Source organism: Mercenaria mercenaria, chromosome 3, assembly GCF_021730395.1.
Source record: "Mercenaria mercenaria strain notata chromosome 3, MADL_Memer_1, whole genome shotgun sequence".
NCBI lineage: Eukaryota > Metazoa > Mollusca > Bivalvia > Venerida > Veneridae > Mercenaria > Mercenaria mercenaria.
The window spans coordinates 4806824-4829087 of NC_069363.1; the positions used below are offsets into that span (position 1 = coordinate 4806824).

General features: G+C 34.3%; 1 protein-coding gene across 3 annotated transcripts in view; it reads right to left on the minus strand.

Annotated features, from left to right (window-relative positions):
• The window catches only part of LOC123525549 (sperm flagellar protein 2-like), a 49780-nt gene that overhangs the window by 27261 nt on the left and 255 nt on the right, over positions 1-22264 (minus strand). For 2 of the 3 annotated variants that reach the window (XM_053537771.1, XM_053537770.1), the window contains exons 2-20: positions 15961-16063; positions 15381-15633; positions 14113-14330; positions 13307-13400; positions 11025-11098; positions 10521-10728; positions 9698-9886; positions 9164-9351; positions 8427-8592; positions 7968-8084; positions 7144-7246; positions 6699-6787; positions 6377-6425; positions 5838-5924; positions 2157-2368; positions 1902-2005; positions 1257-1519; positions 701-836; positions 181-322 (exon numbers count right to left, since the gene is read on the minus strand). In XM_053537771.1, the coding sequence (XP_053393746.1) occupies positions 181-322; positions 701-836; positions 1257-1519; positions 1902-2005; positions 2157-2368; positions 5838-5924; positions 6377-6425; positions 6699-6787; positions 7144-7246; positions 7968-8084; positions 8427-8592; positions 9164-9351; positions 9698-9886; positions 10521-10728; positions 11025-11098; positions 13307-13400; positions 14113-14330; positions 15381-15633; positions 15961-16063 (2795 nt within the window). The remainder of the gene's footprint in view (positions 1-180; positions 323-700; positions 837-1256; positions 1520-1901; positions 2006-2156; positions 2369-5837; positions 5925-6376; positions 6426-6698; positions 6788-7143; positions 7247-7967; positions 8085-8426; positions 8593-9163; positions 9352-9697; positions 9887-10520; positions 10729-11024; positions 11099-13306; positions 13401-14112; positions 14331-15380; positions 15634-15960; positions 16064-22264) is intronic. The other variant, XM_053537772.1, reaches the window with a different exon arrangement.

Genomic DNA, 22264 nt, shown 5'->3' on the forward strand with positions numbered 1-22264 from the left:
TCAGCTGGGCATGCTCCTGAGTTAGTATTCGAAGTACTTTTTTTTCTAATCTTCATACATATCTCTGATTTAAGCCAGTTCAAATCTTCGAACTTTCTAATGCTTGTCAGTTAATCTTTGTTAATGCAACACTTTATGCTTAAGCATTATATACAGGGATATAAAATAAATCCGACCTACCCTATTGAGAGTGTCTTCAAGTATTTTTTCCACCTCCAGCTTCACTGATCTGGCTCCCTGCGTGGCATCCACTTTCTGCAGGGTACCAAACTTAGAGAACCATTTCTCCAATTTTGGCCAGTTGTCTAGGAAACCAGTTATTCTGAAATAATTTTACACAAGTGTCTCGTGAAATTATCATAACCTATGAAATATTCAGCTGAATTTCACATAGAAAGCTCCAACATGACCTTTAAGAACTTAGACATAACTAAATGATGAAATACTCAATTAATATCAAGGTTGGACTGTTGTAAGTGTTATCATAATGCAGGTCTCCAGGGAAATCTTACTAATGATATGTATATTTCCATTTTATGGCAAAATGTTAGAATAAAGTGGAATTGTTGTGGAGATGATAATATGCACTTCCTCCACTGAAGTTTCATCACAGAACTTAAATTGTTCCTGGTTAAAATTATTTTTTTTTACAAGATTTTCTACTGTACACTTATATAATTAAATATATCATGATACAAACCTATGTTGTATTTGTTCCTGGTCATGTGCTGGATCCTCCACCTCTATCACCTTCTCCTGTTTGCCGACCCCTGTAGCACTGCCCTCTGGCGGAGGATTGAACTCCTGCTGGTAGTCCTTGTCAGCTAGAAGTGCTTCTGTAACAATTAACAGGCAAACAGGCCATAGTTAGAAATTAAAAAGTATGTGCCTTTCAAAATACTTCATCAAGCCACATACCCTAAGATCTCGTAATAGTTATATCCATGGCTTTCTTTGAATAAACAAGCTTTAAACATCTGGTGTAAAACAGACAATACACACATTCTTGGTTGTTTGGCTGCCTAAAGTCAAATAATAACTTTTTAAGTTTTCACTGGGAAAAGAAAACCCTAGTCACTCTAAACATAACTTTAGCCATGGTCATGCACCTTGGTAGAATCACTGATCTTTTGAAACAATAATCAACTGAAACAAGCTAGGCACTGTCATAGGACACTAGTTCTTATGAATAGAAAATAAGTAAACAACTTAAATAACATTTAAAAGTTACAAAGTTATATAATATAATGTCCTACTTGTTCTGCCAGCAGCTCTTTTCAGACACAGATCATCGTTGATGTCAAACACAATTACAACATCGAGACCACTGGCAGGGTCTGCAGGTACCGGTGAGGGGCGGGGATCAGGGGCCAATACTGACTTCTTTGACTTGAGTGGTTTGCCTTTGCCCTCTTTAGCAGCGGCATCAAAACCACTCAGTGCCTTCTCCAGCATCTTAGCCTGGTTGTAGTTCAATGGGAATCCATCAATTACCCAGCCTGTCCCCTCAGGTACTCGCCTGTAACATAATCATAAATGTATCAAGTACTATTCTTTTTCTAATATGTAAACCGCATTTAAGTACTTTGCCTATATCAGTCTCCAAGTAAGAAGCTAATCAGTTTTTTCTTTTCTTTTTTTGGAAAGTGGGAGTCCAAAATAAAGGTATTTTTCAGAAAGTCACATCCAGAGTCCTGGGTACAGTAACATTGTTGAAGCTTTTTGCTGGACATATGAAAACTGAACATTACAAATTATTAATACAGTCATGTCTACCTGCATCACTAGACATTGCATCAAAGATCAGGTTTCTTAATTATCTGTATTTAAAAATATTAATTTGTTTTTAAACACAATAGTTTGAAATTGATAGTTTTGTCAGAAAGAACACATTTCCATACCTGATAGCCTCTACAAGTATATCAGCCTGAACCTGGTCATCTACCGGCTGACCTTTCTTCAATGACTTGAATGCCTTAGATCCTAGCTTAGCTCTTGGAGTAGGCTGAAAGAAAAGGCAATTTACACTTTTGAAGCTGTGATATTGTAAGATGTAAAGTTTCAACTTTTTACAATTTCACATAAGAAATTCTAGAAATTTTTATAAAGATAGTTTTTAAAGAGATCTATTTTATATGTATCTTTTGGGTAATTACCTGCTGTTTAGGTTGTTTTGGTTTACTTGGTGTCTTCCTTGCAGTTGTCTGCTGCTCTTCCTTCGGTGCTTCAGCAGGCTGGTTCTCACCTGACTGGCTCTCAGTTGGCTGGTCCTCAGCTGGCTTTGTTTCCTGGCTTTCCTGCCCTTCAGTGACATTAGTCTGGCTTTCAGAGGGAGTTGCTTCCCCTGGTGTGGCTTCTTTTTGTAGTTCTGTAAAATTTTCATTATACCTTGATGACTATAAGTTATTTATAGTTCATTTGCTGAAAAGTTGATTCCTATGAAGATCATTCTTTAATTATCTCAGTAGAAAAAAAAAGTTCCCACATTGATCAGGAAAAAGTATTAATTAACATGGGTTTGGAATAATTCATTTTCTAAAAGCAGTTACAACCTGTGACACTTCACTCATTTCTTCATAATAAAGGTGAAAAAAAAGTCACAATAAACAATAGTGATGTGCAGATCAAACATGACACTGACAATTCATGAATAAATAGTTCATGATAGACTAGCTTTCATTACTGATGCGCCTCGATGTCCTAACAATCAAATAAGCTAAATCTAGGATGACATAATTGTTAGGTCAGTATAATTGCAAATAAAGTTATGTCTTATTAGAAAGAACTGTAAACAAGAGGGCCAAGATGGCCCTAGGTCGCTCACCTGAGAAACACACCATAACAGTGTAAACATGCCTGACCTAGTGATTCCATGGAAACAAATATTCTGACCAATTTTCATTAAGATTGGACCAAAAATGTGGTCTCTTAAGTGTAAACAAATATTTTCTTTAATTTGACCTAGTTTTTGAGCCAAGATGACCTACATTTGAACTTGACCTAGATTTGATCAAGGCAATCATTCTGACCAAATTTCATCAACCTCAACTAAAAAATACAGCCTCTATCACATACAAAACATTTTTCTTTGATTTGTCCTAGCGACCTAGTTTTTTACCCCAGATGACCCATATTCAAACTTGACATTCTGACCAAATTTCGTCAAGATCAATTGAAAAATACAGTCTCTATTGCTAAAACAAGGTTTTTCTTTGATCTGACCTAGTGACCTAGTTTTTGAACCTAGATGACCCATATTCAAACTCCACCTAGAATATCCAGTGTAAAATGCAGCCCAAATTGCGTACTCAATGTTTTTTTAAAATCTGACCGGGTGACCTAGTTTTTGTTCCTAGATGACCTATATTCAAACTCCATCTAGATTTCATTCAGACAAAAATTCTGATCAAATTTTATGAAGATCCAGTGTAAAATGCAGCCCCTATTGCATACACAAGGTTTTTCTTTGAACTGACCTAGTGACCTAGTTTTTGATCCCAGATAACCCATATTCGAACTTGACCTAGATTTTATCAAGGCAATCATTCTGACCAAAATTCAAGAAGATCAATTGAAAATTACAGCCTCTATCGCATACACAAGGTTTTTCTTTTATTTGACCTAGTGACCTAGTTTTTGACCCTAGATGACCCATTTTCAAACTTGGCCTAGATTTTATCAAGGTAATCATTCTGACCAAAATTCATGAAGATCAATTGAAAAATACAGCCTCTATCGCATACACAAGGTTTTTCTTTGATTTGACCTAGCGATCTAGTTTTTGACCCAAGATGACCCATTTTCAAACTTGGCCTAGATTTCATTAAGGTCATCATTCTGACCAAATTTCATGAAGATCAGTTGAACAAGGAGCTGCGCTCAATAAACGCTTGATGCCCCCGGTGGCATCCTTGTTGATACAAAGCAACATAAGTCCAAAACGAGGTCAAGTTCAAGGTCATGGTCAAACTGAGGTCAGGTGATGTCTGAAGATGAGAAATGGTCACAGGTTACATCTGCATTAGTATCAAGTCATACTAGTTAGGGGTATTGATGCTAGACGAAACGGTCCCATTTGGTTAACCTCGTACGGACGGACGGACGGACGAACGAACGAACGTACGGACGGACAGGACAATCACTAGATGCCGGGGGGCATAAAAATACAGCCTCTATCACATACACAAGCTAAATGTTGACAGACGTCAGACGTCAGATGGACATCAAGCGATCACCTGAGCAATGCTAAAAACAGACCATTTACATGTGTAGTTTTGTTAAAATCACCATAACACCAGTGTAATTTTCATTACCAGTATGTTTATTCCTTAATTTTGGGTTTAGCATTGTTTTTTAACAGAATTTAAGTTACGTAAAAGCTAACAGTTAACCTAACTGTGTTCCTGGATACTGTGGCAGTACTGACCTGTTCTCTGCAGGTAACTGCTGACCTCTCTGAGATGAATGCAAAAGAAGTGCTGCTTTATTTATATGCACTCGCACTTTTTTCACATTCACCTAAAAAATCTCAGGAATCAAACCCCACCATTCATAACTTTCCCTATTGGGCTAAGTGGGTTGTCAATTTTTCCAATTACACGTTCAAAATGTAATGATTTTGTGAAGTAAAGTTGTGCAAATGAAACAAGCTTTAAATTCAATCAGTGAAACACATTTTAAAACCATAGAAAAACAGTGCTACCAAAAGACCTTACCACGATCAAACTTTACAACAGCTGTTAAACAGAATAAATTCATACTGTGCAATAACCAGACATGAGAATAAAATCAACTGCATTATTTCATTGACTGCTCTGAACATTCTGCACATAGTCTTGAATTAATGGAATAGAAGAGATTTTCAAACACTTGCTGACTGTTCTAAATAAAACCTAGTGCAGACTGCATAGTCATGTGATTGCAAATGATTGCTATAATAGACAGTAGGGCTGGGTACCAGAGCATTGCAGTGTTCTGTTTTATTCCAATGTCTTAATCTAAAAGTTGAACAATGTTCAAGAATGCAAACAGAATATACAGAAAGGAAATATACTGTTCACAATGATTCACATGCTTCATTTCATTCCTGCTTAGGTTACTGGTACAAATATTGCAATCAAAATGCAACAATGGTGATACAAAATTTTCAAAAGTTCTGATATGGAAAGTTTCACACATTCATCATTTTCACTAATTATATCAGTTTTTAATGTGGTGTTGTACCCCTTAATATACATTTATATACAACATATATTGTTAACTTAGACTGTATGTTTTAAATGTCAGAAAATCCCAGATCTGTAAAAGCAATCATTCTTATAAATTCTATTCTACAGCAAAAATGTGTATAAACAGCAAATCTACCCATTCCTCCTTTTAAGTTTTTAAAAAATTACAAAACTCTGATCAGCTAAGCAACCACTCTTTCTCCCATTTTAACCTGATTTTACTCCAGGTCAAAACAATATTATAGACCATGAAATATTTGCAATGGTTTTACAGCCAATTTTCACAACACAACTTAAATATCAAGCAACAATAAACCAGAAAGAATATTCAGCTGCAAAGAGCAAATACTAAGCAATGTAAATATGTAAATATGACTGCCATTTAAAAATTAAGGATGCGGGATATACTTAATTTACAGCTTGTGATGTAGTAACATGAACATACTCTTTTTATAGACCTTTTTCTCTTTATAAGAAAATTAAAACATGAAAGATAATCATTACTTCTTTGACAGGAATGGTCTGTAGAGACAAAGAAGAGTAAAGAACATGTTAGAACCATGTAAGTAACAATAGAGATGTGCTCAACCTTAGCTGCACCCTCGCTACCTTCAAATTGTTGTATCGGTATGGGGGTATCTATCCCCTCTCCTGTTGGGGCTCGTACTTTTATTTGTATTTTAGAATACAGTAGCCCTGTTTGTAAAAGTCAATTATTCCAGACTTTGAGAAATATGTTAAACGGCAACTGTTTATATTTTATTTTACTTTTATACAACTTTGAGTTTGAGCTATAAATTTACTACTGCTACAATAATTAATAGTGAAATACGGAAATGTAGTTCATTGCAAATATAAATCTCATGATGTCACTCTTTAAAATTAACTTTATCAACACATTTCTTCCATTTCAAAATAAACTAAATCAGCATATTTTTCTATAAACAAACAAGGCATTTAAAAGTAAAACTAACTGAACACAACTAAATATCTTCAAAAATCACTGACTTGATGCATTTGTGTATAACTACCAGACCTATTAAGTCTATAATATAAATCATACTATTTCTAAACTAAATCTAACAAACTACAACCAAAGCAAAATGAAATCAAGGTGTGTTCACATAGTATGAAAATGCAAAACCAACCTGAAGATGGCTTTTCCACCGGCTTTTCCACTGGTTTCTCTTCTTCCTCCTGAAATAATATAAAAGAAACTTAACCAAAAGCTAGTCTATGCTGAACTATTGCACAAAATTTCCTGTTATCATATGATTCCATTTTAGGTTGCAAATATTCTGTCTCTGAATCCTGGTTTGATGAGCTGATGTTCTACCATTGCAATAAATTTACTGAGTAAACAGAGATGTAACTACAGATAATTCAAGGGTTCATCTAAGTTTCTATGATTTTATTAACCGATGCTAGCTTTTGAAATTACAGCAATAAGAAATAGAACAGACATCTTACCTCAGTGACTTCCATCACTTCTCCAGCCTTGTGAGCCTCAATTGCTTCATTAACTAGTTCATCTACATTGAGCAGTTGTAATCTATGTTCTGTAATAGACAGACTGAGGGCTCAGCGCAAAACTAATGTAACTGTATATAGATAAAGAACAAGATACGATAGTTTCGAGCTGAACCCAGAAGATCTTATTTTAAAATCAAAAGAGAAGCCTCCGTACCACCAACTATAAAACTTAGCATTTCACAATTACATCAATAATATAATGTCTTTCGGATTGCAGATTTAAGTGTTGGTATGGACATGAGCACATACTGTGTAAACCATGCGAAATATAAATCTCTTGGGAGATTAAACAGTAATGTAATTTTTGCACAACTATTATGTTAAAAGAATATAAATCATAACGTCAGTGAATAGTTAACCAGCTTGAAATATAAATACTCACCATTAGCTATACTTCTTATACAGGAAGACTTTCCAGCAAAAGCTTTGCCAAGTACACAAGCTCGTATAGGGAAGGGAGGGAACTCTGGAGGCGGAGGTGGTGTCTGAAATACACAAAATGAAGGTGAATATTAAGACTTTTGAATAGTAGGTCTTAATATGAATATTTGAACTCTGAAACAAATTTCTGCTGTTAAAGTAAATAAAACTGTTTGACAAAACCAAAATGCCTTACCGCTACATATTTGTTTAAATGGCAGGAGATTATTTATTGTTAACACACAAGTTATGCTGCAGTGCAATCAGTTGATGATGAATCAGAACGTCATATTTAGGTGTTCCATTCACAACATAACCTTTAGGTGTTCCATTCACAACGTTACCTTTAGGTGTTCCATTCACAACGTAACCTTTAGGTGTTCCATTCACAACTTAATCTTTAGGTGTTCCATTCACAATGTAATCTTTAGGTGTTCCATTCACAACGTAATCTTTAGGTGTTCCATTCACAACGTAACCTTTAGGTGTTCCATTCACAACGTAACCTTTAGGTGTTCCATTCACAACGTAACCTTTAGGTGTTCCATTCACAACGTAATCTTTAGGTGTTCCATTCACAACGTAATCTTTAGGTGTTCCATTCACAACGTAATCTTTAAGTGTTCCATTCACAACGTAACCTTTAGGTGTTCCATTGACAATGTAACCTTTAAGTGCTCCATAAATTCTTTTTGTTTTGAAATAAACTACCAAATCGTAAGTTAATAAATTGATAGATGATGTTACAATTAAACTAGAATAAATGGTATAAATATAAGAACTTACAGAAGGTGGATAGACCATATTAAGCAGCCTCTGTACCACATGACCAACTACAGGATTGTCTCTAGGTGGACCAGATATTTCACATCCTTCTGGTGGCTGCCATTCTCCTACCATGTTCTGAAATAAGTATAATTTATGAGTTTATGAGTTAAAAATCATTATATCTACCTAATCACCACCTCTGCCATCATCATCAACATCATCATGGTTGCTGCCATTGTCATTAATATCCTCATCATTATCATCGTCACCCGGATTGTCAGACTTTGTCATATGGATAGAAACACAGATTCTAAATCATACAAATTCAGCATATTTCCCGAGACTAAATACACCATTCTTGCTTGTCAGATGTTAAATCTTCATGTTAAAATTGTAGGATCATCTTAAAATTGACACTGACAATTTGCAGAAGTCATTTGTTGAGAATTTTTTCTACTGTACAGAGCAAGGACCAACCTTGTATTCTAGGAAGTCTCCCTCGTCTAGCAGATTTTGTCTCTCCTCCTCCAGCACTTGTTGAGCAGTTGGTTCTGCTGGTTCCTCTACCTCTACCTTCTCATACAGTGGGATACCAGCCTCAAACTGAGCACGCCATTCTCGCATCAACTTGGCTGGAACCAGTCTATAGGTAGCAATGTTTCCCATTAAAATATCAAGCAGCCTTTTTATAGATTTAAGGTATTATTTTTTGTTAGTTTTTTTGTGTTTATAGTCACACGGACACAAGTATAGGTGATGTGGCATTGTTTCAGACATTGGTGGGCACCCAGGTAGAAATGCTGACCTTCCATACACCAGTTGAAAGGTTTCCTCACCTGAAGAATCCTACATCTTATGCGAGGTTTTGGACCCACTTTGATGAGCGGCAAGTAATTTGAAGTCAGAGACCTTTTAAGCACTCTTCCATGGAAGTCACTTTACATATTACATGTTCTTTTTCTTTTTAAATGAATTTAAAGCTAAAAACTGACAGGGTAAAAAGTAATAGATATGCACTGCCATTTAGTTAGCACTGTATCTGTTCAGAATTTAAATATCTGCAATGTACTTTGTATAATTTTGACCTGTTCAACCATTTGATTTATGAGTTGATTGCCTTATTTCAATAGTATTTTACTTTGCATTCAAATTCTTGTAATAACAAAGAAACATTCATAAACATTTTTGAATCAAAGAAGAATTTCAGCACTTACTTATTTGTTAGTTCTCTATATTCAGTAACTTTACAAGTGAAATCAACAATTTGATCAACGACTCCTTGGCACATCTCGTAATGTTTACGATATTTAGCTTCAGCACGCTCTGCAGCAATCTTGTCATGCAGCGCTTTATCTTTTTTTGTCTGTTCTTCATACTCTTGTTTAGCTAATCTTGCCATTTCCTGTAACAAAATATATCAAAATAGTGGAAATGTAATAACAACATATTAAACAATGAAGCAATGTTTAACAACATAATTCCACCACAAAATTGTACTTGTATAATCATGTGACTGTTATGACAGTTCATTTCTCTAATAACACCATATTCAGCCAGTAATGAGCATGTGACAGGTATATAATATATTCATTTAGGTACATCAGCATTTCTAATCAAAATGCCTTTAGAAGGTCAGTAAATGCATGACAAATGTACAACATGACAATTCAACTCCCAATTACTGCTGTGTAACCAAGATCCCGAGTGTGAAAACTAAACATGCATATAAATCAGAATATCAGATATACCTGTTCCCTGTTAAGGGCCTCTTCAAAGTCCTTTAACCTTCTTTCCTCATACATTTGTTCTCTCATGATTCTGTTTTTACGTATGACCTCTTTCTCATGTCTTGTCTGTAGCAGTTGTACGGCGATTCTACGTTCCTGCTGTGATTGTCGCATCAGTCTGTTAACCAGCATCTCTTCACGATGAGCTTCCTGTACAATTATTTTGGTAACAATATAGATAGTCAATCTATTATGTAATTTAATTAAATTATATTTTGATGAAAGAAATCTTTAAATCTCTCTCTATATAAGTATCATTTCCCTTGTTAAAAACATAGTTAAATGATTATTTACAAGAAGTCATACTGTCTCAAAGGCAGAGCCAAAAACACATACTTGACCATCAGCAGTAACGTCTTAAAGCCACTCATTCACATATTTCAAACCAAAAACTTTTTCTCTTAAAAATCCATTAGAAGTGGGTACGGTGACCAGTGATATAAACTCATGTCTCATGCATCAAATACAACTGAGCAGAACTGAACATCTTATGGTGGGGACATCAAAACTAATGATATAAAATATCATAAAACAGTACTTTTCTGCTATTCACATTTACATTTACATTAGAACCAGCTACAGCCAAACCTGTGCAAAAGACCGCTTGAACAGACTAAAAGCTACTAGTTTCATTTCTGATTTAAACTACCTCTGAATAAAGACCACCTATCAATAAAAACTACCTTTTGGCTCTTTTAAGCCTGTTGGCTGTATATAGGTTTGTCTCTATTCAAATCCCAAAACAATTATTCAAAGACTTTTTGATTGTAATTGTAAAGATTACCTCCTGACTCTCATGAGCTTTGATCTGGTCAACCAGAACCTTTCTACGTCTTTTTTCCCTCTCTGCCCTCGCCGAGGCATCCTCATGCAAGCGCTTCCTGATCTTACCAATGTATTCATCATTAGATGCAGGCTTGATCAGATCTATTGACTCCAGCTGACTCTTTTCTTCATCCCTTCCCATTATATACTCCATGCCAATACCTTCACTGCAGACAGGCAACAAATTGTGGCATGTTTTTAATGACAAGTTTGAATTAAACATTTCTTTATATCAATGAATTTGTTTATATTACACACAGAAAGCAGTAAACTTCAGAATTTTTTTTATGCAATTTTGTGAAATGACCATTTGATCATTTACAATTATTTCAACTTCTGTTTACTGTAGAATGGTAGTTTGAAATTGAGTGTCATGATGAATAAACATTTTCCATTTTGTATATTAAACTTTATAGTTTGGGAACTTTTGTATGAGATTTATAAATAAACTTTCAAAACATACTCATCTTCATCCTTGGTTGGTGGTAGAACCATTTTCATCTTCTCTTCAAAGTCAGCAATCTCTCGCACAGTGCCCTATTACGGTATAAGATATACAAGGTCTTTTTAAAAATAACAAAAAAAAAAAACACAGATCACTTGGTATCATCAAGACATTTTTAAACAAGAGGATCATGATGGTCCTGAATCGCTCACCTCTTCCCACATGACCCAGTTTTGAGTATGATGTCGTTTTTTCTAATATTTGACATAGTGACCTAGTTTTTAACTTGACCTAGATATTATCAAGATAAAAATTCTGACCAATTTTCAAGAAGATCCATTGAAAAATATGGTCTCTAGAGAGGTCACAAGGTTTTTCTATTATTTGACCTATTGACCTAGTTTTCGAAAGTATGTGACCCTGTTTTGAATTTTACCTAGATATCATCAAGGTGAACATTCTCACTAATTTTCATGAAGATCTCATGAAAAATATGGCCTCTAGAGAGGTCACAAGGTTTTTCTATTTTTATACCTACTGGCCTAGTTTTTGACCGCACTTGACCCAGTTTTGAAACTGACCTAGATATCATCAAGGTGAACATTCAGATCAACTTTCATGAAGATCCATTGAAAAATATGGCCTCTAGAGAGGTCAAAAGATTTTAATAATTTTAGACCTACTGACCTAGTTTTTGAACGCAGTTGACCCAGTTTCAAACTTGACCTAGATATCATCAAGATGAACATTCAGACCAACTTTCATACAGATCCCATGAAAAGTATGGCCTCTAGAGAGGTCACAAGGTTTTTTATCATTTGACCTACTGACCTATTTTTTAAGGCACATGAACCAGTTTCAAACTTGACCTAGATATCATCAAGGTGAACATTCAGATCAATTTTCATGAAGATCCATTGAAAAATATGGCCTCTAGAGAGGTCAAAGATTTTAATAATTTTAGACCTACTGACCTAGTTTTTGACTGCACATGACCCTGTTTCGAACTTGACCTAGATATCATCAAGATGAACATTCAGACCAACTTTCATACAGATCCCATGAAAAATATGGCCTCTAGAGAGGTCACAAGGTTTTTCTATTATTTGACCTACTGTCCTAGTTTTTGATGGCACGTGACCCAGTTTCGAACTTGACCTAGATATTATCAAGATGAACGTTCTGACCAACTTTCATACAGATCCTATGAAAAATATGGCCTCCAGAGAGGTCACAAGGTTTTTCTATTATTTGACCTACTGACCTAGTTTTTGACGGCACGTGACCCACTTTCGAACTTGACCTAGATATCACCAAGGTGAACATTCTGACCAATTTTCATGAAGTTCTCATGAAATATATAGCCTCTAGAGAGGTCACAAGGTTTTTCTATTTTTAGACCTACTGACCTAGTTTTTGACCGCACGTGACCCAGTTTCAAACATGACCTAGATATCATCAAGATGAATATTCAGACCAACTTTCATACAGATCCCATGAAATATGTGGCCTTTAGAGAGGTCACAAGGTTTTTCTATTATTTGACCTACTGACCTAGTTTTTGATGGCACGTAACCCAGTTTCGAACCTGACCTAGATATCATCAAGATAAAAGTTCTGACCAATTTTCATGAAGATCTTGTGAAATATATGGCCTCTAGAGAGGTCACAAGGTTTTTCTATTTTTAGACCTACTGACCTAGTTTTTGATGGGACGTGACCCAGTTTCGAACTTGACCTAGATATCATCAAGGTTAACATTATGACCAATTTTCATGAAGATCTTTTGAAATATATGGCCTCTAGAGAGGTCACAAGGTTTTTCTATTTTTAGACCTACTGACCTAGTTTTTGAAGGCACGTGACCCAGTTTCGAACTTGACCTAGATATTATCAAGATGAACATTCTGACAAACTTTCATAAAGATCCCATGAAAAATGTGACCTCTAGAGTGGTCACAAGCAAAAGTTTATGGACGCACGCACGGACGGACGGACGGACGACGGACACCGCGCGATCACAAAAGCTCACTTTGTCACTTTGTGACAGGTGAGCTAAAAATAAAAGAGAAGGAAACAGTAAATAAAACCGCCAGAAAATGGTTAATAAATGAACTTTTCTCAAATTGTAAATGCTGAAGTAGTTCAAAACAATAACATGTTAGCATAATTAAATCTTTTAAAAAATAGGTAACCATCAAACAGACAAATCAGTAACTAAATGGGTGATAAAAATAGACATTCCTGCGTATCTGCATTTTGTTTAAAATTTCCGAGACATGTATATCAGTACTGTCTACCTCAGCAATTTTCATTCTTCTTCCTGCAGCCCTAGCTTGCATGGCTTTCACTGTCTTCTGGGGAGGAGGTTGGGGGATTTGTACTGTTGCTGCCCTGTAAACAAATAAAAACATTAATAATTTGATTATTGTGAAAAATATTCACCTCTTTATTTGATCACTATTATATTTATACTGGTTACCATTAACAAAAAGTTTTAAAAATTACTGAAATAACTATTTTAGCCTACACTTGTTTTTCTTTGAATAATACACTAATCTACGAGAAAAAAAAAAACAGCCTTCACATCAAGCCAAAAGAGGCCTTCCCCATTACATTTATTTAATATTTAGTTGCATGTACTTAGTTACAATGTCAGGTAATTTTCTGATAAACAAAAGTGAGTTTTGTTTTTGTTATGGTTTGCGGTACATGTGCCATAAAACGTTGACTGTACAAAGTGTTTGCAGTTTTAATAATAAAATGTCAATGGTTTCCTTCCAGACTGCTAGTATTGAAGAAGGCAACCATTTGAAAATGACATGACTGTTGTAAAGTTTTCTCACATGAAAAGATAAATCTGGTCAAGTCCTTAAGCCAGAGATTTATATGTATAATGCAATGTATATGCAAGTGTTTTATAAAGAAATAATGCACTGAATCACTTAATTTTTTACTTTTCATTCTATGATTATCGATGAATGAGCACTTTCTTCAATTCTGACAAATATCTTCAGGCATTTCTCTTTGAACTTGTTTAATATCAGTTGTGTTTGCTTCTAAGTAAATGCAAGTTCTGATAGATACAGTAACACACATGACTTACTGTATCCTAGCAACCATCTCACTCTGCTTCAGTTTCATAGCCCTAGATCGTTCAAGTAGGAGTTTCCTGTCTTTCTGTTGTTGTTCTCGTATCCTCTCTTGCTCCAGAAACCTCTCTTTAAAGGCCACCTTCTCCATTGCTATCTGTTTCTCGTGGAATCTTGTAAACACATCCTGAAGTTCAAGGTCACTCTGCCGAGGTGTCACATGTTTCAGTCTCTGAAAGGTAAAATGTAACTAAGTGGTTATTATCAACAACACAGTTGTGGTACTTTTAGTTTACGGTGTAGACAAAAAATGTTCCCTCTAAAAAAAACATTATATTTCTCCATGTACACAGTGTAGACACTATTCGTAATAACTTAAAACAGATGAATAAAATTCTGATTTTACATTGAAATACTGCCAATATCATTTTTCCTTTAAAGTAACTTCATATGACCATACCTTAACCTCGGTAATTCTTTACTCATACTGTGTAATACCTTGTGCTGTTCATCCAACATTTATGAACAATACCTATTTAAATCGGTTCAGAACTGTTATAAACTATTAAGCTACTGAGAATACAGTAAGGTACATATTTATGTACAGTACTTGAGATTATTATAACACATTAAGGTTTGGCAGTATATCACCATACCAAGGAAATAAGGAATTGTGCATTATTTGAAAACTGCACATCAACTCAAACATGTAGAATTGTAGAATTGTCATTTTATTGGAATATGCCAGAAATACACTCTAGAAAGGGGTCACACTGTCAGATAGCTCAAGATTTCAATATGATACTTTAGTCATAGAATTGTTAAATGTGAACATTTTTATGTATTTGCAATAATGTCAGCACTCTGATATTAAAAAATAAGTACGTTTTTTGTTTATTTAATCATTTCGATATTTGTCTGCCTTTGAAATAAAATGCCATTTGTAATGAAATTAAAATCTGAAAACGATATTAAACCTAGTTTTGTGAAATTTCAGCACAGGGACATTATTGCAAATGCATGAAAGCCACTTCATGTGACAGTTCTTTGAAAATGGTGTGTTTCAAAGATGTTGAACTGTCCAGAAGTGTGGTTCTTTTATGTGGTCCTTTTCTTGAATTCAAGACACGTATCAGTAAACTGATCTTTCATAAGCTGTTCAATTTTCATGTAAAACAACTCTTTCTATGATTTGGTAATGTCCAAATTTCAAATATCCATCAAAATATTGAGCATCTACTTGCAAAGTAAGCATGCATCAAATATAAAAAAAAAATATTACATCTTTGTAAATTCCAGATTCTACAGCATTCAATTTGGCAGGAGCAGCTGGCCGCATGGTTTCTATGGCAACTCCAGTGAGATTTGACTTCTTCTTGTTGTTAAGGGCAATGTAGAGTTGATACATGAGCCGTGTGGCCACTCCATGGGTTTCTGTCATGATGGCACGAGCAAGGTTTGTGTCAAATGGAATGCTGAGCAAATGCAGAGTGGGCTCAATCCTTGTAAAGTTGTTGAGCTTTGAGTCTGCAGTTCTGTTAAGACATTAGTAGTAAATTTTTTTAAAAAGTGCATAGATAACTCATTTTAAATACACTTATTTAATTACTAAATTTGACAAAGAACAAGGAATTTACTAAACAGATTCCTATGCAAAGTATATAAAGTATACAATATTCTCCAACTCACATACAGCATGATTATATGGTATTGATAATTATTTCAAATGCAAAAGATGTAAAACTTATAAATTTGCAAAATAGATATTATAAATTTGTGACACACATTGCCAGCTGTTTAAAAATTTGATATTGTGATGTACACCCCAGAAAATTCTTTTGTTATTTTATCTATATACTTACTTGCTCTGTGAAAATTTGTCAAAGTCATCTTGCAGCTGATACTTTTGAAGGACTTCTCCAATGAGATATCCGGAGGCAAAATCTCTCTCAAATGTGGTGGGATCTGAAAAAAAAATTCATCAGAATTTGATTTTCATGCAAGATAACATTTTAGCTACTTTCTGCTTATCAAATTTAATGCTGAATGGGCTCAATTGCTGTTTAGAAAGTCAAACTGCAGCTAGTTTATCAAAGTTTATTGTCTATTCCATCACATGCTTACATATAATACATGAAATCAATTCAATAAAATACATGTATGGCCAATCTTAAAAAATTTGTAATAGATATCAAATCAAACATTAAAACAGTTTAACAAATCAATGGCACCTTACTTAAAATATAGTTACAAAGAACTACAAGAGACTGCATAATCTCAATCATATTATACATTACAACAATATCATTGAGTATTAATATCTACATGATAAAACGTAGACTATAACTGCTAATCAAGACTAAAATCTGCCATAAAAGGATTCTAGAACTAAGACACTGACAAGGAAGTTATGCACTAATGCGCTAGGAAAATAATGGTGTTAAGAAACTAAGTATCACCTCAGATCAGATCTGAAATGAACAGATTAGCAGTAATATTCTACATAAATGATAAAAATAATGTACATATGTACTAAAAGTAAAATACAATGGACATTATTTACAAAGAAAACACATTCTTCTATTAAGTATACTAAAACAGGTTTTGGCACTAACCCTTATAACATCATGGTTGGAAAATATAAACTTAATTTTATCATTATCAGTGAGTGACATAAAATTTTCATCAATATCACAAGCTTTACTGAACAAGGCATTTCTTAAATCACTATATACCTCGCATTGCATCAGTACATGTATTTCAGTTTCGACATCAGTACAGAAAAGACAAATTCTGTCATCAAATCTGAGACCTTCATAGCGCCCAGTTTCTATTCTGAGAGGTGCAACACCTAGTCTAAATTTACAAAATGCTGATCTGTGTGAAGGCGGTAAAATCATTGAACAGTATTTTTCTACAACATATTCTGATTTAAAAGTGCAATAAGTACGAAGTTTGTTACCACCATTTCTAGAAGGACCAGTATTATTATTTATTTTTGTTAACCAATCTTGTTTAAATTTACACATAGCAAGATCTTTAAGTTTCTGCACATTGGAAGATATAATTGGTGAATTAATACATGTATTTAACATACCAGTATCATGCATTTTCTGACAAACATAAAAGAACCAGTTCTTACAACGACTGCCAGCCAAGTCCATAGACCGAAGTGCAACTCGTTTATTCAAACGAGATTCATTGGTGCGGGAAAGACGTACCAAAAGCCGGTACACAGAGACTAATTGACGGACCTGCGGAGGATCCCAAGCCAGCTCACCATATAAACCCATAGTAGGTGAGTACTTGCCTACTCCCAGAAAAAAGCGCATTGCCCTATTCTGGACTGTGTCTATACATCAGCCATACAGCTATGACTATTGTGTGCATTTATTATTTCAATTTGTCCTTTTTCCCTCATATTGTTATACCCTGGAATAATGTGGCCATGCCAAGCTTTATGACTCTTTCAAGTGGTATTCAAAACTCTTTTTGATAGGGCTGTCATCGATAGAAACGATATCGATATATCAACGATATTTTTTTGTCGATCGATTATCGATTCCCATTTTCAAAAAATCGATATTTTACAGAGAGAAAAAACTATCCAGATAAACACTCAGACCCTCAAAAACTATAAAGTTCACAAAGTTGTAAATTTGGATAAATCCAAAAGAGAAGTGAAGGCAAAATAAAAATGAAAGATTTTATTAATTTTTATTTATTTCTTTTATTTCATAAATACAAATACAACACAATCAAACAGTAATATGAAAAGTAGGCAATAAAACTAAAAATAGCATTTACAGGAAGGTATATAGTATGCATACGGACAAATAGTTTATTAATCTAACTTAATAATCGATATATCGATGTATCGTCGATATTTGTCTTCTGATATATCGGTATCGCCGATATGCCTAAGACCCAATCAATGACAGCCCTACTTTTTGAGTGATGTTTTTACTACTTTAATCTTCTTACTTTTACTTTATTCTTACTTACATATATAGTAACAGACTGAAAATACTTCATTGAATCAAACCATCAATCCTGGGACCTCTCACACCTTAGGCAGACACTTTACCATGTTGCTATAAAAGCTAGCTCAATAGCAAGAAAGTATAAGTGCACCCTTATACTCTACCCTACCACATACACCCCTCCATTTTAGAATTCATCCTTGAATTCCAGAAGTTTGAACCTCTGTGGGACGTTCCAAGGTGTCCATACATATCTACTTGTGAGTTATTAATAATATGTTGGGTGCCAAATGTAACAGACTGAAAATATTTCAGGCCTGATCGGGAATCAAACCCAGGACCTCTCGCACCTAAGGCGGACACTCTACCACATCGCTATTGAATCCCCTTTTGATACATGTAAGTTTTATTTGACTTTATCTCGTATTCACAATAAATCAGCATATCTAAACCCAAAATGGCAGCGATAAAAATTTCGTCACAAATTTCTTGCACTATTGTGATCTTTTGAGTGTTAGACGCAAGTGGAGATATTGCCCGTAAGAAAAATAACTCAGTATTTCCTAGGATTGCGTCAAAATAATTAGACTACCTTATACTCTACCCTACTATCTATCTATCTGTCTCTGGATACTGTCAACCCCTATTGTTATAAGCAGGAAATAAGTGCATGCGGGATTGTTAGTAAATACTACATTACTTTTACTTTATTCTAACTTATTTATATATTATAGGGACTATTCTGATATCTTTCTCCAAAGAGTGTGCAACTGGGATGAAGTTAAACCAATGTTCACAGTACTCAACCAACTTATCTGTGGGTGTCAGACGTTCACCCCCAAGACTGTTCCTCCCAAGACTTCTCCTCCCAAGACTTTTCACCCCCAATTTGGGAGTGAAAAGTCTGGTGTTTTATAGCATATGAAGACTTTTCACCCCCTATTGTTTGTTCAATGATTGAAAATGTGACTTTTGAAGCAACATCATTTTTGAGTGATGAGTATGATTATTTTTTTTTTATTTCCATAGGATCAGTCAAGGTTTAGATTCATTAAAGTTTAATATACTACAGGTTAGCCAGTTAATCCATTTATATTTTAACACTTATTCCTGTCAATCAAAAGGTGTTGATTAAATCACAACACCTATTTCTGTCAATCAAAAGGTGTTGATTAATCACAACACCTGAGAAGAGTTTAAAATATTGACCTACAATGAAATGAATGACTTTCAAATTGTAATATTAGTTTATTTATTTATTTATTTATTTATTTATTTATTTATTTATTTATTTCAGTCTCATCAGCATACATAAATAACATCACAGTATATACATGTATTACATATAATAACATTAAACATATCGAATGCTGTCACTCAATACTGAGTTACCTGAGACTATATATCTTGTTAAATATATAAAAATATGTCATAAAAATAAATTCCACATCATATTTCACTTATACATACATTTTTTTGTTTTTGTTTATTTTTTTCTTTACAAGTCTGCTCTATGGAATGCCTGTGATATTTGCATTTGTATGAGTAAATGGTTTTGTGTTTGTTAGAGGGCCTCATTGAAAATAAGATTTGTATGTTATGTATGAAACTTAATGAGGGTTACCCTCTTTAAAAAAAGAATTTATTATTATTATTATTATTATACATACCCATATTACGTTATCGCAATTAGACTATCATTAATATACTAAAGGATAAACATATACACTCTAATTCTAACCCCTAGTTAATATTTACATCTACTATTGTAATCTAAATCTACTCATATTTTTCATAATTATATTACATAATTAAAACTTGAATCCAGTTGAATAACATAGAAAGAAAATTAATCATAAAGAAGTCTCAACAACTTGACATTAAAAAAGATCAGTTGATGACGTTGACTACATGTATTTTACCCTAAATTCAGTGTATATTTTATAGAATTATGGTCCGTAAAGTAACAAATTATCTTCATAAATGCCCTAACAACCTATACAAATATATAAAAAAGATTTTAAATATCAAATAACAAAATATTTCATAATATTTTCACTATATTAACAAGAGCTGTCCGTAAGACAGCCAAGCTCGACTATTCGAAATATTGTCACAGAAGCAGGAAATTATTACCCAAAATGTTAAATATCAAAAGAGTTTTAAGTTCGAAAGGGGACATAATTTGACCAAAATACATATCAGAGTTATGGGACTTGATGTTATCAACTTGTTTTATAACCCCGAAGAAACATGTTAAGTTTCAATTCAATATCTGCATTAGTTTTGGGGATAGTAACTTGCATGTTAAACTTTAACCAGAATTTTCTAAGTCCAAAAGGGGGCATAATTTGCTCAAAATACATGTTAAGAGTTATGGAACTTGACCCAGTGAGGTTGGTAATTGACCTTGAAAAAGAATAAATAAGTTTCAAAGCTATATGCCTTTTGGTAATAGCCGTATGTACTTGCACGCAAAACTTTAACCAGGATTTTCTAAGTCCAAAAGGGGGCATAATTTGCCCAAAATACATGTCAGAGTTATGGGACTTGGTGCTATCAACTAGTTTTATAACCCCGAAGACACATGTGAAGTTTCAATTTAATATCTGTAGTAGTTTTAAAGATAGTTACTTGCATGTAAAACTTTAACCAGAATTTTCTAAGTCCAAAAGGGGGTATAATTTGCCCAAAATACGTGTCAGAGTTATGGAACTTGACCCAGTGAGGTAGGTAATTGACCTAGAAAAAGAAAAAATAAGTTTCAAATCTATATGCCTTTTAGTAATAGCTGTATGTACTTGCACGCAAAACTTAACCAGAATTTTCTAAGTCCAAAAGGGGGCATAATTTGGCCAAAATACATGTCAGAGTTATGGGGCTGACCCAGTGAGGTAGGTAATTGATCTAGAAAAAGAAAAAATAAGTTTCAAATCTATATGCCTTTTAGTAATAGCTGTATGTACTTGCACGCAAAACTTTAACCAGAATTTTCTAAGTCCAAAAGGGGGCATAATTTGGCCAAAATGAAGGTCAGAGTTATGGGACTTGGTGCTATCAACTAGTTTTATAACCCCGAAGACACATGTGAAGTTTCAATTCAATATCTGCATTAGTTTTGGAGATAGTAACTTGCATGTAAAACTTTAACCAGAATTTTCTAAGTCCAAAAGGGGGCATAATTTGCTCAAAATACATGTCAGAGTTAAGGGACTTGACCCAGTGAGGTAGGTAATTGATCTAGAAAAAGAAAAAATAAGTTTCAAATCTATATGCCTTTTAGTAATAGCTGTATGTACTTGCACGCAAAACTTTAACCAGAATTTTCTAAGTCCAAAAGGGGGCATAATTTGGCCAAAATACATGTCAGAGTTATGGGGCTTGACCCAGTGAGGTAGGTAATTGATCTAGAAAAAGAAAAAATAAGTTTCAAATCTATATGCCTTTTAGTAATAGCTGTATGTACTTGCACGCAAAACTTTAACCAGAATTTTCTAAGTCCAAAAGGGGGCATAATTTGGCCAAAATGAAGGTCAGAGTTATGGGACTTGGTGCTATCAACTAGTTTTATAACCCCGAAGACACATGTGAAGTTTCAATTCAATATCTGCATTAGTTTTGGAGATAGTAACTTGCATGTAAAACTTTAACCAAAATTTTCTAAGTCCAAAAGGGGGCATAATTTGCTCAAAATACATGTCAGAGTTATGGGACTTGACCCAGAGAGGTTGGTAATTGACCTAGAAAAAGAATAAATAAGTTTCAAAGCTATATGCCTTTAAATGATAGCTGTATGTACTTGCATGCAAAAACTTAACCAAGGTGTGACGCCGACGCCGACGCCAGGGTGAGTAGAATAGCTAGACTATTCTTCGAATAGTCGAGCTAAAAATTGGGGGTGAAAAGTCTAGGGTTTGTAAAACTGGGGGTGAATAGTCTTAGGAGGAAATTGTCTTGGGGGTGAAATGTCTAGGGGAGGAAAAGTCTTGGGGGTGAAACGTCTGGAATTCCTTATCTGTGGTCGCTGCGAACTGAAACCCCATATGTCAAAGATGGACCAAGATTGAAAACCTGGTATCGCACTTCATATTCCACTCATTTAAATTTTCAGTAATAAAACATTTTAGACATTACATTTAAACAGTTTTGAATGCTTACAACATTTATGACTTATGTACAGAAA